The sequence below is a fragment of the Ictalurus furcatus genome, chromosome 25, assembly GCF_023375685.1.
Source record: "Ictalurus furcatus strain D&B chromosome 25, Billie_1.0, whole genome shotgun sequence".
Taxonomy (NCBI): Eukaryota; Metazoa; Chordata; class Actinopteri; order Siluriformes; family Ictaluridae; genus Ictalurus; species Ictalurus furcatus.
In genome coordinates, this window is record NC_071279.1 from 1380001 (window position 1) to 1397411 (window position 17411).

Here is a 17411-nt window from a genome sequence, read left to right on the forward strand (position 1 = left end):
CCAAGTTCAGCCCACGCCCAAGTCTACCGACCCGGTCGCCCAAGTTCAGCCTTCGCTCAGCCTGCCTGCCCTGCTGTGAATGTCACTCTGCTTCCCTGCTCCGCCGAGGATGTCGCTCAGCCTGTCTGCCCGGCTGTGGTCGTTGCTCTGTTTCCCTGTTCAGCTGAGGACGTCGCTCTGCCTTCATGCTCCGCCGAGGACTTCGCTCAGCCTGTCTGCCCGGCTGTGGTTGTCGCTCTGCCTACCTGTTCAGCCGGGGACGTCGCTCCGCTTTCATGCTCCAACGAGGACGTCGCCCTGCTTCCCTGCTCTGCTGAGTACAGCGCTTTGTTTCCCTGCTCCGCCAAGCACACCGTGCGGTGGCCTGGCACTGCTTGGGACATTCTGCCCAGGGGGCCGGGGCTGCCAAAGAAGTTGGAGGTCTCGGGGCACTCCGGGAGGAGTGCCTTTGGGGGGGGGGGGGTTCTGACATGATTCCCCCTTGAAGCAGCGTGCTCTAAGCGCAAATGCGCAAGCACCTGCTTTTCCAATGTTGACAGCAGTGACATTTCAACATGTGCTTTTGTTATTGTTTATGTCATGTCTCCTCCCCGTCCTGTCATTGGTTGTCATGTCACGTGTGTGTGGATTACCCTCAGCTGTTAGCAGTTGCGAGGGTAATCATGTCAGCATATATACCGCATGCCTCGCAACACTCAATGCGGAATATTAAACTAGAATAGAGTAGATGTGTTTAATGCGTTCCATAGTCATAGTCAGTTTCATGTTTAGGCTCGTTAGTTTAGTTTACTGGTTTCTCCGCTACCAGTCCCTCGCTGTATGCCACGTTTCATGTTTTGTTTATCGACCCTGTTTTCCGTGCCACGACCTTGATCTCTGCCTTGCCCAAGTTAATGCCTGTTTGCCGATCGTCTGACCTTGCATGTTTTGGATTACGATTTGGATTTGTCTGCCTGTCTTTCTTTAAATATAACTCTCGTTCGAACTGCGATTGCATCCGCCTTATCTTCCGCTCCGTCATGAGACGTGACAGTAGGTATGGTGTTCTTTTTTTGGAATTCTGAAAATTTGGTTTACTCCAGATGAAACGGGACCCCTGTCTTCCAAACAGTTCCACTTTAAACTCATCAGTCCACAGAACATTCTCCCAAAAGGTTTGAGGATCATCAAGGTGTGTTTTGGCAAAATTCAGACGCGACTTGATGTTCTTCTGGGTTAACTGTGGTTTTCACCTCGCCACTCTTCCATGGATGTTATTTTTTCCAGTGTCTTTCTGATAGTGGAGTCATGAACAGTGACCTTTATTGATACAAGAGAGGCCTGTAGGTCCTTTGTGTTGTCCTTGGCTCTTGAGTGACTTCCTGGATGAATCATTGCTGTGCTCTTGGAGGAAATTTGGAAGGTCGACCACTTTTGGGAAACAAAAATAATAATCATGCAAAATCATAATAGTTATATTAATACACATAAGACAATAAATGTTAATAATCATGGAGTAAATAAAGGTCGAAACATGCTTGGTTAGAAAAATAGGTGAAGAACCAGTTCATCATTGGAGTGGAGAATGTAGAGTCCTGGTTTTTTCTATCACAGCTTAACTGTGGTGTCTTTCTTGCATGATGTTGTCTTTTGGGAGTATATCGTGAATCAAACCTGTTAGTTTGCATACTTGGAGATTTGTGACTGTTCAAACCGGATCAATCTAATGGGTAGCCTGTGAATGTAAAAGCCAATCCCAAAACCATTGTGCTGTTAGCCGAAGTGAGTGTTTTAACGTTGAGTATGCTGATACTGAATGGAACTAACTAGCATAGTTTAATTTCAGCATAGTCATCCATTACAAACCATCCACAGCATGTGAACTAGATCCAAATTAAAAAGCTTTGTGTCTATTCAAAGATCTTTGTAGCCTCACAGATTTCCACATTGTTTTACTGCCAAGAGTCTTTAGATACACTCAGATGCACAAGCTTAGATTGCCTAGAGTCCATCACATTGTATTTAGCCAAGAGTGGAATTGTTATAAAATCCCCCTGTCAGCTCAAAGGATATGTGACCTTTTAAAATGAGTACATGCTATAGCTATACAGTTATAGTCATGTAGCTGTGACTATGTCGTGTTTCTATGGTTACATCGTTGCTGTCAGCCATAATCTTATCTCTCATTATGATGATGACATGGCTTAGGCCTAGTTAAACAGTCTATTCTCAGACCGCTCCACATTTTTGCTTTCTTCCCCATCTCCGAACAAGGCTGTACCATGGATTTGGTGTTCCTTATTGCTTGATTTGATTAAAGTATGTAGAAGTAAAGTGCAGAAATGTGGACCATCTTAATTAAAGGGAAAAAAATCATTTAGCATTTTGTGTGGATTTTCTAAGATTTCAAGAAAAACTGTTTTCTACACTGCCACAACCAGTTCAGCAGAACTCGAGTATAAAACATTCCTCTGGGTTTGACTGAGTTTGCAGTTCCAGTTCACTAACGTTGCAAAACACTACAGACTCTTCAGTCAGTTAAGGTCACAAAGGTTACAAAAAGCAAAAAAGCAATCATCAAAGAGAAAGAACATATAACCAAAGACGATGAGTTTAAAATGAAATGAGGCCATACTGATGCTGATGCTCTCCGGGAACCATCACCTTATCATGGTGGAGATGTTTGTGTGTCCCTATGAACCTGAGGGCTGTGTTGTCTGGAGCCTTGTGCTCCTGGTAGGGTCTCCCAAGGCAAAGTCGTCTCAGGGGAGGGGCCAGACTAAGAATGGTTCAAAGAAACCCTCATGAAGAAAGCATAGAGAGGAGGAGTTATCCTGCCCGGAGGAAGACCGGGACCCCCGTCTGGAGCCAGGCCCAGAGGAAGGGCCCGACTGCAAGCGCCTGGTGGCTGGGTTTGCCACAGAGCCAAGCCGGGCAAAGCCCGAAAAAGCAACGTTGCACCCCCCTCTCCAACCTATGGGCCCACCACTCGTGGGGTGAACCGTGGGGGTCGGGTGCGCTGCTACACGGCTGGCAGTAAAGGTCAGAGGCCTTGACGGACCAGACTCGGGCGGCAGAGGCTAGCTCTGGGGACGTGGAATGTTACCTCTCTGTGGGGGAAGGAACTGGAACTTGTGCGGGAGGTTGAGCGCTACCAGTTAGATCTGGTGGGGCTTATCTCTACGCACAGTCTCGGTTCTGGAACCATACTCCTGGATAGGGGATGGAGTCTATTCCACTCTGGAGTTGACCAGGGTGTGAGGCGCCGGGTGGGTGTGGGGATACTCACAAGGCTACGGTTGAGCGCCGTTACGTTGGAGTTTACCCCGGTAGATGAGAGGGTCACCTCCTTATGCCTACGGGTTGTGGGGGGGGGGGGGACTCTGACTGTTGTCTGTGCATATGCACCGAACACTAGTTCAGAGTACTCGGCCTTCTTGGAGACCCTGAATGGAGTCCTGTATGGGGCACCAGTAGGGGACTCCATACTTCTGCTGGGAGACTTCAATGCACACGTGGGCAATGATGGAGATACCTGGAGAGTCGCGATTGGGAGGAACGGCCTCCCTGATCTAAACCTGAGCGGGCGTTTGCTGTTGGACTTCTGTGCTAGTCATGGACTGTCTATAATGAATACCATGTTTGAACATAAGGAGGCTCATAAGTGTACATGGTACCAGAGCACCCTAGGCCGAAGGTCGATGATCGATTTTGTAATCGTATCATCTGATCTGAGGCCACATGTTCTGGACACTCGGGTGAAGAGAGGGGCAGAGCTGTCAACTGACCACCATCTGGTGGTGAGTTGGGTCAAGGGGTGGGGTAGGACTCTGGACAGACCTGGAAAGCCCAAAAGGGTAGTGCGGGTGAACTGGGAACGCCTGGAGGAGGTCTTCAACTCACTCCTCCAGCGGAGTTCTTCTGGCACCCCTGTGGAGGTTGGGGGCATTGAGCCTTAGTGGGCAATGTTCAAAGCCTCCATTGCTGAAGCTGCGGTGGAGAGCTGTGGTCTCAAGGTCTTAGGTGCCTCAAGGGGCGGTAACCCTTGAACATCGTGGTGGACACTGGTTGGCAGGGACGCCGTCCAACTGAAGAAGGAGGCCTTCCGGGATGTGTTATCCTGGAGGACTCCGGAGGCAGTTGCAAGGTACCGACAGGCCCGACGGGCTGCAGCCTCTGCCGGGAAAGAGGCAAAGCAGCTGGTGTGGGAGAAGTTCGGAGAGGACATGGAGAAGGACTTTCGGTCGGCACCAAGGTGTTTCTGGAAAACCATCCGCAACCTCAGGAAGGGGAAACGGGGAACCATCCAAGCTGTGTACAGTACAGATTGGACGCTGTTGACCTCAACTGAGGTAACTGCATGGTGGAAGGAACACTTTGAGGAACTCCTGAATCTGACTAACACGCCCTTTATGGTAGAGTCAGAGGTGGAGGCTGATGGAGGATCATCGTCAATTTCCCTAGTGGAGGTCACTGAGGTAGTCAAACGACTACACAGTGGCAAAGCCCCGGGGATTGATGAGATCCATCCAGAAATGCTGAAAGCTCTGGGTGTGGAGGGGATGTCTTGAATGACACGCCTCTTTAACATTGTGTGGAAGTCGGGGACAGTGCCCAAGGAGTGGCAGACCGGGGTGGTGGTTCTCCTGTTCAAAAAGGGGGACCAGAGAGTGTGTGCCAATTATAGAAGTATCACACCTCTTAGCCTCCCTGGTAAAGTCTACTCCAAGGTGCTGGAACAGAGGGTTTGGCCAATAGTCAAACCTCGGATTGAAGAGGAACAATGCGGATTCTGGCCTGGTCGTGGAAAAATGGACCAGCTCTTTACTCTCGCAAGGATTTTGGAGGGGGCCTGGGAGTATGCCCATCCGGTCTACATGTGTTTTGTGGATCTGGAGAATGCGTATGACCGGGTCCTCAGGGGTTTACTGTGGGAGGTGCTGAGGGAGTATAAGGTGAGGGGTTCCCTTCTTAGGGCTATTCAATCGCTGTACACCCAAAGTGAGAGCTGTGTCCACATTCTCAGCAAAAAGTTGGACTCGTTCAAGGTGGGGGTTGGTCTCCACCAGGGCTGCGCTTTGTCACCAATCCTGTTTGTGATATTCATGGACAGGATATCGAGGCGTAGTCATGGTGGGGAGGGGTTGCGGTTTGGTGGCCTGATGATCTCATTGCTGCTTTTTGCAGATGATGTGGTCCTGATGGCATCAACGGTCCGTGACCTTCAGCAATCATTGGATCGGTTCGCAGCTGAATGTGAAGCGGCCGGGATGAGGATTAGCACCTCTAAATCTGAGGCCATGGTTCTCAGCAGGAAACCGACGGAGTACCTACTCCGGGTAGGGAATGAGTACTTAACCCAAGTGAAGGAGTTCAAGCACCTCAGGGGACATTGTAGGGGAAGATTGGCTGGAGAATCGGAGCAGTGGGAGTGGTATTGCAATTGCTTTACCACACCGTTATGACTAAAAGAGAGCTGAGCCGGAAGGCAAAACTCTCGATCTACCGGGCAATTTTCGTTCCTACCCTCACCTATGGTCATGAGGGCTGGGTAGTGACCAAAAGAACTAGATCGCGGGTACAAGCGGCCGAAATGGGTTTTCTCAGGAGGGTGGCTGGCTTCTCCCTTAGAGATAGAGTGAGAAGCTCGGCTATCCAAGAGGAACTCAGAGTAGAGCATTTTGCATTGAAAGGAGCCAGTTGAGGTGGTTCGGACACCTGGTAAGGATGCCCCCTGGGTGCCTCCCTAGGGAGGTGTTCCAGGTACGTCCAGCTGGGAGGAGACCTCGGGGAAGACCCAGGACTAGGTGGAGAGATTATATCTCCACACTGGTCTGGGAACACCTCAGGATCCCCCAGTCAGAGCTGGTTAATGTGGCTTGGGAACGGGAAGTCTGGGGTCCCCTGCTGGAGCTGCTGCCCCCACGACCCGATAACGGATAAGCGGTTGAGGATGGATGGATGGATGGATGGATGATTGCTGATGCACAGGAATCTTTGTGCTGTACTACAGCAGTATGTCATTTACTTTATATATTTTGGCAATACATAAAGCACAGGTTCCCAATCCTGGTCCTGTAGTCGCTGCTGCCGTGCACATTTTAGTGTTTTCCCAGCTCCCAACACATCTGATTGAACTAGTCGGCCAACAGCTCTTAACATTAAAATGTGCTGGATAAGAAGTACTCCATACCAGTGTTAGGATCCTATGCTCTGAAGATATGCACATAAATTTATCATTGTCATTTCTTTATAATTGAAGATCTGTTTAGTAGCTACCCCAACTCAGTTCCTTTCTTTTGATGGGGTAGGATCCAGTTTGTCTACTGTGATTATAAAGAAGGAACATCACAGGACGCATGGTGAATGTGGTGGAAATTCACCCAGGTGGTACATTTACATAAGAAGATATGAAAATTTCTTCATGTTCTGTGGCGACTGGTAGAAATTCTGTGGAAAATTTCTCAACTAATGCAAATAAAAAGCAAGACTCATCATACAGCAGCCATTCAGACTGTTTATTGGGCCTTGGCAAAGGTTCTTACCATGTGTCAAATCCACTGCTTGTGTTTTAGCAACATGCCCCTAAAGCAGTTTGTTTAGGGAGTGTGATTCACTTCACTGGAATAGTAATTGCACTGAAATTGCAACATCAAGGGTTGTCGAGAGAAATGCAAATCTTGGTAATTACTCTGGGCCTGGTTTGTCACGAGGACAATATACAGTACAGTGTAATAGTTGATAAATTATGTTTTACCAGGCACTCCTTATTTGCAGTCCTTCTTAATATAAAGGCATTTTTGTGCTTGTTTAGGCAAGGCCACTTATGCAAAGCTTAGATCATCCTGAAACATGAGTAGGGTGTAGGGGAAAGTGTGTCCCTTTAATTCCTGTATGAACAGTTTGTTCTGTGCAATGGATCTGTATATTATAATAAACATGGTAAAATCCTGTTTCATGATTTAAGGCCACATTTATATACTAAGTATAGGACCATGCAGGCACGCACAAATTTTACTAATGTTCACGCAAACAACTTGTGTATGTAGTTTAAAAAGGTTTTGCAATTCTGATGATTAATATCTTACTGTAGGTCTTGTGCTTCAACAAACCAGTGAAGCCTAAGTGTTCAACCAGTAGCAGTCCAACAGGCACAGCAATCTCAGAAGATCCAGTTACCATCGGCTTTACAAAAGGTTATTGGATGCAAATACTCCGTGGAGGCACTAACATCCATGGGGAAAAGGCATTATTTTGGCAATAACATTGGTGATGGTAGTTAATGGCATACATATAGGTGCTTCTCCTTGGTGGCGGATAACTGGGACCAGTGCTGCCCTTCTTTTTGTGCATTTGTACTACACAGCTTACATATTAAAAAGTATGACATATGAACCACAGTTTTCACTTGTGTCTACTCATTTATTCATGATTTGTTACGTGAATCTAAAATTCTCTCAGGATGGAGGTAATCTTCATTTACCACAAAGATTTCCTGCTTTTTATTAAAAACAAATAAAAAAAAACTTTGATTATATTTCCATCCATATTACCTAGGTTCTGCACCACAACAATGCCAAGGACGACGTCCACGTCAGCTTCAACAAGCTGATGGCTGAACTGAACAAAGCAGGAGCTCCATATGCCCTCAGCATAGCCAATAGGCTTTATGCAGAGCAGACCTACAAATTTGTGGAGGTAAGATTTGTGGATACAAAGATGTGCAAAATAACCTTTCTACCATACACACTATGTATCATGATATAGAGCTGTGCAAATAACAACCCGACAACAAAACAGTAGTGTTACACACAGACACACACACATATATACACGTGTATGTGTATGTGTGTGTGAACTAACATTTGTAATATAATGAGGCAATTTCTATACGATATATATTATTCTATATGGACATGGTAGTGGGTCCTGTGGGGTTTTGACTGTGTCCTGGGGAGTGAGAAATGCTCACTCCATTTTAATTGAAATCATTCTCGTATTCATGACTCAACTCTAGAGCCTTTAAAGCAGTGGTCACCAAACCTCTTGCAGGTTTCATCTCCATCCAAAATCTAACACACCTGTTTTAGTTGACCAAGAACTTCTTAAAGCAATGACTGGGTGGTCATGTGGGCAGGATTATGTTTGGAGCTAAAGTCTTCAGGAATGTAGATCTCCACGAGCAAGGTTGGTGACTACTGCTCTAAAGACATGTGTGTATACAAAGTTGCAATTCTATCTGGATAAAAACCAGGTGTCAAATGATTAAATAAATCTAAATTATGTTAATAATGTGTGGTTTGGGGTACTCGATCCCAGACTCTGGTCCAATTGTGCACAGACTCGGACTTGTCATGCACTCGGGTAAATCTGTAGTTGAACTTGACATGGACTCGGACACTTCGGAAGTTTTCTGAGTACAGTCGAGTCTGCCTCATGAGAGGCATCAAATAACTGAAACGTCAACTCGAACTGCAGGATACAATATAGTGTGACACAAATGAAGCTGTTTTGTTATTGTATTTTCATACACTTGTAATATAATAAGTTCTACATACACCTCTATATCCCTTTTTTCATTGAAACCATTTTTTATAGGAAACTATTTGGAGTGCTGACATGAAATAAAAATATTAAATGGCAATGGCAAGATGTAATAGTGGTATTTTTTGTTATGTTTATGTATTATGCCATTGGGTTGTGAAGGTTAAAATATTAATTTAACAGCTCAGTGTTGAGTTTACAATTGCAATTTCAAATCTTTTTTCAATTTAATTACTTTTTGGACTCGACTTGGACTCCGCCATTAAAGACTCGGACTTGAGTCTGCCCTTTTTGGACTGTGTTGATGTTCAACTTGTTACGAAACAGAGGGATAGACAGGAAGTAAGTGCAGGAGCACTGTCTTTATTAATAAATCAATGACACAAACAAACAAACACGGGAACGCGGTCTATCCAGAGTTAGCGAGAAAACATGGGACTAGAGTCGAGGCAGAAAACAGGACATGAAAACAAAGACCGCTTAGCATGCTAAACATAGATGCTAGACCGTTAAGACTGATCCTTCTCACACAGGTATTCCAACTACAAATAATATCGCGCAACGTGCGCATAGTCCCGAGGGGTTTAAATACCCAACATAATTAATCTAAACCAAATACACCTCGGTTAAATGAAGCACAACCTCAAAACAGAAACTAGAACTCGGGCAGAAAGCGAATGAAAACAAAACAGTCATGTGACCAGTCCGGAGCCGTGCCACAGTGCCCTCTGCTGGCCGTGGTGTAAGACCACTTGGTTGCATTTATTCTCCAGTAATTGTTGATCTTCCTGTATTTCATTGTTTTTAACTGATTTTCTTTTTTTAAAAACAGAAATTTCTGAAGGAGACAAAAACACACTACCATGCTGAGCTGGAAACTGTTGACTTTAAAGCAAATGCAGAATCTGCACGGGTCAATATTAATAACTGGGTGGAGAATCAAACAAAAGGTTAGTACTTAAACATGTTTTTGACATTTCCATCTAAAATGTATTCATGTAGTATTTACACTTCCATGGGAAGTAAAATAGTTTGATTAACAGATTGTAAAATCCTTGAATGTAATTTCACTGCATCAAACATTCCCAAAGTAGGAATGTCACAAAGTCGGATAGCAGTTAGCTTTAATCTTCAGAAAATCTGTTGCTGGTAAGTTGAGCCATGATAATGTTATTGGAGCAATACCATACAGCGCTGTGAAAAAGTATTTGCCCCATCCTGATTTCTTCTGTTTTTGTGTATCTCATACTAAACCGTTTTAGATCTTCAAATGAAATACAACATAAAACAAAGGCAACCTGAGAAAACACACAATAGTTATTATTTATTTTTAAAAAATTTTATTGATGCAAAAAAAAAAAAATCCAACACCTATCACCCATGTGAAAAACTAATTGCCCCCTTAAACTTAAAATCTGGTTATGCCACCTTTAACAGCAATAACTGCGACCAAACGCTTCTGATAACAGGAGATCAGTCTTTCATGTAATTTTGACTAGGATTTACTCCTACGCTTTGGATCATTGTCTTGCTGCATAATCCATTTGCACTTGAGTTTCAACTTACGGACTGAAGCCCGGACATTCTCCGCTACGATTTTGTGGTAGAGAGCAGAATTCATGTTTCCCTCAATTATTGCAAGTTGCCCAGAACCTGAAGCAGCAAAGCATCCCCACACCGTCACACTGTCTCCACCATGTTTGACCGTAGGTATGATGTTCTTTTTGTGGAATTCTGAAAATTTGGTTTACTCCAGATGTAACGGGACCCCTGTCTTCCAAACAGTTCCACTTTCGATTCATCAGTCCACAGAACATTCTCCCAAAAGGTTTGAGGATCATCAAGGTGTGTTTTGGCAAAATTCAGACGCGACTTGATGTTCTTCTGGGTTAGCAATGGTTTTCACCTCGCCACTCTTCCATGGATGTCATTTTTGCCCAGTGTCTTTCTGATAGTGGAGTCATGAACAGTGACCTTTATTGATGCGAGAGTGACCTGTAGGTCCTTTGATGTTGTCCTTGGCTCTTTTGTGACTTCCTGGATGAGTAGTTGCTGTGCTCTTGGAGGAATTTTGGAAGCTCGGCCACTTTTGGGAAAGTCCACTACTGTGCCGAGTTTTTCCATTTGGAGATAATGGCTCTCACTGTGGTTCTTTGGAGTCCCAGAGCCTTTGAAATAGCTTTGTAACCATTCCCAGACTGATGTCTTTCAATCACTTTCCTCATTCTCTTTCTCCATTCTCTTTTCTGAAATTTCTTTCAACTTTGGCATAGTGTGTTACTGGGTAAGACCTTTTAACCAATTTCATACTGATGAGAAAGTTCTATTTAAGTGTTGATGTAATTGAACAGGGTTTGCAGTAATCAGGTCTGGTTGTGTCTAGTCCGGCTGAACCCCATTATCAATGCAGCTTCATAGATTTGGGGAATTAATAACTACGGGGGCAAATACATTTTCACACAGGCCCAGTTGGTATTGGATAACTTTTTTTGCTTCAATAAATAATATTATCATTTAAAAACGGTATTTTGTGTTTACTCAGGTTGCCTTTGTTTTTATCTTAGATTTAGTTTTAATTTCTGAAACAGTTTAGTATGAGATCTACACAAAAACAGAAGAAATCAAATAAAATACTTTATTTCAGCACTATATAGAGGGCTCTTGTGACTTTAGTGAAACACTGACAATAAATTGTGTGTATTTTATTATCAGCATGCTTCTTAAGCTGATGAACTTTTTCTATCCATGTTTACCTCCCACAGATCTAGTCTAGCTATAATTCAAACCCACTTTGTAGATTGTTCCCCTGTGATCTTGCTGATTTTCACTTATATTATTTTGTATACTCCCTCAGTACTAGGATACTACTACTTTATTATTATTATTATTATTATTATTATTATTATTATTATTATTATTATCATTATTATTATTATCACGATCATGTTCTAATTAACTGCATGAAGAAATGTTTTCTTTCTATGCAGTGGTTCTATATGAATGTTGTGTCTGCTTAACAATATGTTTTTGTGAATCGAAATTCTCACAATAGAAAAGATCAAGAACTTGCTGCAAAAAGGAATTGTTGATAATTCGACCAGACTTGTCTTGGTGAATGCCATCTACTTCAAGGGCAGCTGGGAGAACCAGTTTAAGGTCAGAGCAACAGAGGAGCTTCCTTTCAAGCTGAACAAGGTGGGTGCCATGCATTTACCAAAAAAAAAATGCAGTCTCTTACCCTTTCCTCTCCTCCTTCCTGTCTTCCCCTGTGCACTCCTGTCTTCTTTTGTGCACTCCTGCCCTGTTCTATTGTGTTTTGTGAGAAATTGCACTGATATCTTGTGGCTAAGAAACTAAATGGTAAATGGTGCACTTATATAGCGCTTTTATCCAAAGCGCTTTACACTGTGTCTCATTCACCCATTCACACACTCACACACACACCAATGGTAGCAGAGCTGCCATGCAAGGCACTAACTTGCCATCGGGAGCAACTTGGGGTTCAGTGTCTTTCCCAAGGACACTTTGGCATGTGGAGTCAAGTGGCCTGGGAATTGAACCACCAACCCTACGATTAGTGGACAACCTGCTCTCCCACCTGAACCATAGCCGCCAAACTAAATATAGATATATCTACTTCATGTTTTTTAGAAAAAATGTTGAACCGTAAAGCTAAAAAATCTTACCTAATAATATAATTGCAGAAATTGCACTGATATCCAACAAAATATAGACATTAAAAAAAAGGTAAAAAACAAAAACAACCAAACAAAAAAAAAACCCTAAAGATGAAAAAAAGTAGCACTGTAACTTGCGTACATGAATAAGGTTTTCTCTGTAGTGGAGGTAAAAACTCTCCAGTTAAAAATCACAGCATGATCCCCTTGTGGAAACGGTGGTGATCTGTCATGCATGTTTGTGAATTGTGAATTGTGAATTTTTGCACCCCCTACCCCCCCCTACCCCCCCATTTACATTAATGCATAATAATGTATTTTAATATGTTTTACATGCAGAAAGAAACTAAACCAGTGCAGATGATGAATCAGGAGGCAGAGTTTCCCCCGGCCTTTATTCCTGATCTGTGGTGCAAGATTCTTGAAATGCCATATAAGGGCAAGGAGCTCAGCATGCTAATTATGCTACCTGATGAGATTGAAGATAACACTACTGGCCTTGAGAAGGTGAATGATAAATCTACTTAATTTATGTATAAAATGATTTTTTATAGTGTGTGTGTTTTATATATATATATATATATATATATATATATATATATATATATATATATATATATATATATATATATATATAGTATTTATGTATTATATAATTGTTTTATTATTATTTTTTATATAAAATCAGCTTGAGCACCAGCTCACTTATGACAACTTCATGGAGTGGACACGGCCTGATAGGATGGACACTGTGCAGGTGCAGGTGTCTTTGCCGCGATTCAAACTGGAGGAAACCTATGACATGAAGGAGCTGCTCATCAGCATGGGCATGGTAGATGCCTTTGACAAGGGCAAGTGTGATTTTTCACACATGTCTCCTTGCGATGACCTGGTGCTCTCCGAGGTGGTGCATAAGTCTTTTGTAGAAGTGACTGAGGAAGGCACTGAAGCAGCTGCAGCCACTGCGACCGTCATGGTGGGGTGTTGTCTCAGGCCTCCCCCCAAAGAGCGCTTTGTGGCAGACCACCCCTTCCTCTTTTTCATTCAACACAAACCAACCCGAAGCATTCTCTTTTGTGGACGTTACAGCGCTCCTTAAATTGCCCGATGCTCTGAAGTGCAATTATAACTCTATGCAGTCATTTGATGTCATAACTAAATAAGTGTGCACTGACTAAACATGTTTAGCTTAAAATATGCAAATATATTTCCTGACATATTTCCAATAAAGCACTTTGGCAAAATAGCTTGTTATTCATTATTTACATAATGACCTAAACATGTTCTTCACATCACATATCAGTGTCTTTTATTAAACAATCTTTGTCTTTATATTTAAAAAATATGCCACACGGTGGAGAATTGGGTAGCATTGCCACCTCACAGCTTCAGGGCCCCTGATTCAATCCTTACTCTGTTCCTGTCTGGGTATTCTCCCCCTGTTCATCTGGGTCTCCTCTCACTGTTCAGAAACATGCCGATAGGTGGACTGGCTACACTAAATTGTCCCTATGTGTGAACGAGTGAGTGAATGTGTATGTGCATGGTGCCCTGCAATGGACTGGCATCCTGCACTACTGCAACCCTGACCAAGATAAACAGTTACTGAAGATGGATGAATGAAAACTATTGAAATAACAGTAATAAGTGTATTTTAACATTAATTAATAGCTTCAATTAATTATTGCTATAATTAATTATTAATTCATCAGTTAATAATAATGTTAATTGAAAGTAAGGTTCCACCATCTACGGTTTTAACATATTTAACCAATTACAATGGAAATAAGGGAGGCACTTGAAATGTAATCTTTTCTGCTGTCTCAGATAAAGCAGCAGTCAGACAAAACAAAATGAACACAAAAGCCAATTCACTGAAGGGGAAAGGAAATGGGAGAAGAAAGTCAGGAAGGAAGAAACTGCTAACTGTTGAGTAGCTGTTTTCTTACTGTTTGGTGTACACATGGCAATATATAGCTGTCTTATCCACTGTCCTACGCTAGGGTTTTTGTGGTAAAATTCAATTTCTGGAGGAGACTCAAGAGGGTCTTTATGATCCATGTGCAGGAGGTTTATAATAATGTATGCAGATCCAAGATTTGCCTTTTTTCGTATTGAAAAGGCCAGTCCAGGTCATGCACAGTAGTTCCTAGGCAAAAACATTCCAAATCTCAGGAATGAGAGTAGAGAGTGGTGGTGTTATACTGGTGGAGACTATTATTCTGTTAATAAACAGAATGGATATAAACTATGTGATACACAGTTTATATATGTAAATGAGACTACACTGAGAGATTAGGCTATAACTTTGAACAAAGTGTAAGTACATTTACAGAATCTATTGCAACCGCTAACATATGACTTTACCTTGGCAAACATATCATGTGTTTCTTTTAAGCACAGCTATATCCCAAGACAGAACATACTGTTGAACACAATAGGGCTAGCAGATTTGCGCACAGTGGAGCAACAGAATGAAAGAAGGTAATCAAATTTATTGATTGCTTATGAGGCACTATATTGACATGGCTGCACCGTAAGTACACATGGGTAGAGGATAATGAATAATAAATAAAAGAGGTGCAGTAAAATAAACGATTTTATATGTCGTTCCTATCAAAGGGAAGCCAATATTTTACAATGACAACATCTAAGAAGAATTTTATTTTATTGAAACTGGAGCCAGATCCATCTGCTGACGTCTTTTGTATCATGTAGTATTGTAACTGCCCATATTTATTGTTCCTCTGGAACGAGTTGGAATCTAAGGATCCTACCTTTTTCAATGAGCCCTTTTTTCTAAGGGTATAGAGGATTAAAAAATAATAATAATTTCAAGTATTACCAAGAATAGTCAAGATATCTACTATATATTAACAGAATCTCGTTCCCCCTTATAAAAGCAGTCTCACCATGCTTCAGATTATCTTATCAAAGACAGTAATCCTAGACATAGTTCCTATAGCATGTCTAAGGTCTACACTGCTTCTACATCAGTAGAGACCTTCGAGCCAGAACATGCACAGTAGATGAGGTCAGATGTGCAGTGGACCTGCCTTTTATATATATATATATATATATATATATATATATATATATATATATATATATATATATAAAGCTATATAAGATGGAAAGTACTGGATGCCATAAGAGAAAATTTGATTGTATATACAATATTGTTCAGCATCTTATTCTTTACACTTCAGATATATTTTGAACAATATTACTAAGAATTGAACAATATTATTCCTAATTCAAAATGTTTATGGGTATGGAACCGGACACATCTCTCCACCAACCAATCAGCTTTTGCCTGACACATAGCACCACAGATACACACAAGTGGTCATCTGAGTTACTGCAACCTTTCTGTCAGCTCAAATCATTATCTGGACATTCTTAGTAGACCTCTCTCATCAATATGGAGTTTCCGTCAGCAGAACTGCTGCTCACTGCATGTTTTTTCTTTATTGCACCATTCTGAGTAAACTCTATAGACTGGTGTGTGTGTGTGTGTGTGTGTGTGTGTGTGTGTGTGTGTTTTGTGTGTGAGACCCAGGAGATCAACAGATATATAAATACTCAAAGCAGACTGGCTTGCACCAACAACTGATAGAAGCTCCCACAGCATGGGGAAATTGTAGGGTGCTGTGGACGTCCTCTGTGCAGATGTATTCTCTGCTCCATAACCTACCATGAAACCTACCACACCAAGTAGAGGCGAGATAAGATGTGTGCAGACAAACCAAACCACACACGCTAACATTTGAACACGCAATCACGACTTTTAAACCAACTTAGAAAGGATGGCTACCTGTGAAACTAACTTCAACACTATACATGTTGTAAATACAATTTCCCCCACGGATGCTTCCAAGCAAAGGCGTTCAAAGGGAAAAAATATTTTAGGAAATTTTCGAAGAATATGAAACAAAGATGTAGAATCTTTACAGACACATGAAATCATTCTACTTCAGATTCACCTCTTACAAAGTAGTGAAATCGCTATCAACATGAGAAATGGTTCATTTACTCAAATATTTTTCTATTTCAACAAGACCCACTAGATGGTGGCAAAATGCAAGAAATCGCACCTGCCAAATAGAAATATGCATTTTCCAGTAGTAGCAAATAGACTAACTTTTAATGGGTACAAATTACATATCCCAAATATGTTCATGTAAACAATGTGACTACAACAACCAATGCTGTACTTGAACATATGACAGATTATTCCTTTATCAAAGAAAAAAAAATGGCAATAGACTTCCAGTAGATGACTAACTGCATTGTGACCAGATACCATTATTTTCCCAGAAGAGCAATGACTGACTTAAATGATCATTTTAATTTGATAAACTGAATATTCTGTTTGTGCAACTGGTGTCATTTATTATGTAAGCGATATATATATCGCAAACTGCCATAACTAGTTCTGAATGGATAGCCACAGTATGGCCACAACTCAGACGTTAGTTCCATATCTCTCGTTGCCAAGCTAGCACATCTCAACATTATGCTGAGCCTTATATTTGTAAAATCACTTAGTTGTTCTTAGCCCAAATGTACTGTAAAGGAATGAAATGCTGTGCAACTTTCCTCACTTTCACTCACATTTATAACAGTCTGTCACTACGTGAGGCTATGCAAGTGAATGTAACGGTAAGTTTAATGTTAAACGTTAAACTGGAACTGACGTTAGCCTAGCCCAGGGCTTCCCAAACTTTTCCAGGGCAAGGCCCCCCAGATGGCATTGACCAAGGCCCCCCTTTTGCAAGATGTCTTTTAAACACATAAAAAATACAGACTTCTGAGTATATCCTCCTTATATAACATGTTATAGTAATAAAAAGAAAAAAAAAAAAAAACTAAAAATAACATGTTATTGTAATATGTGTGTGTGTGTGTGTGTGTGTGTGTGTGTGTATATATATATATATATATATATATATATATATATATATATATATATATAATTTTTTATAGTTTTTTTCCACACCAAATTGTTGAGGCCCCCGGGTGCCCCCTGGCGGCTCCCACTTTGAAAACCACTGGCCTAGCCTACTTCGTGGGTGTGCAAATATCAAAAGTTAATTGATGTTCTTAAGAACAAACCTAGCCATGGTATGATGCCTTCTATACTAAGCTAAGGTTACCTATTATTTAGGTATCTATTTACTTACTGTCTGAACAAAAAGCTCGTATGTT

The 17411-nt window shown here is 41.8% G+C and overlaps 1 protein-coding gene across 4 annotated transcripts in view; it reads left to right on the forward strand.

The window, feature by feature from the left end:
• LOC128601378 (leukocyte elastase inhibitor-like) overlaps positions 1 to 13446 on the forward strand; it is a 20270-nt gene extending 6824 nt beyond the window's left edge. For 2 of the 4 annotated variants that reach the window (XM_053614542.1, XM_053614543.1), the window contains 5 exons: positions 7537 to 7677; positions 9356 to 9473; positions 11576 to 11718; positions 12540 to 12707; positions 12889 to 13446. In XM_053614542.1, coding sequence (XP_053470517.1) covers positions 7537 to 7677; positions 9356 to 9473; positions 11576 to 11718; positions 12540 to 12707; positions 12889 to 13299 — 981 coding nt within the window. In that variant the 3' untranslated portion in view covers positions 13300 to 13446. The remainder of the gene's footprint in view (positions 1 to 7536; positions 7678 to 9355; positions 9474 to 11575; positions 11719 to 12539; positions 12708 to 12888) is intronic. The other 2 variants (XM_053614544.1, XM_053614545.1) reach the window with 1 other exon arrangement.
• The last annotated feature ends 3965 nt before the right edge of the window (positions 13447 to 17411 follow it).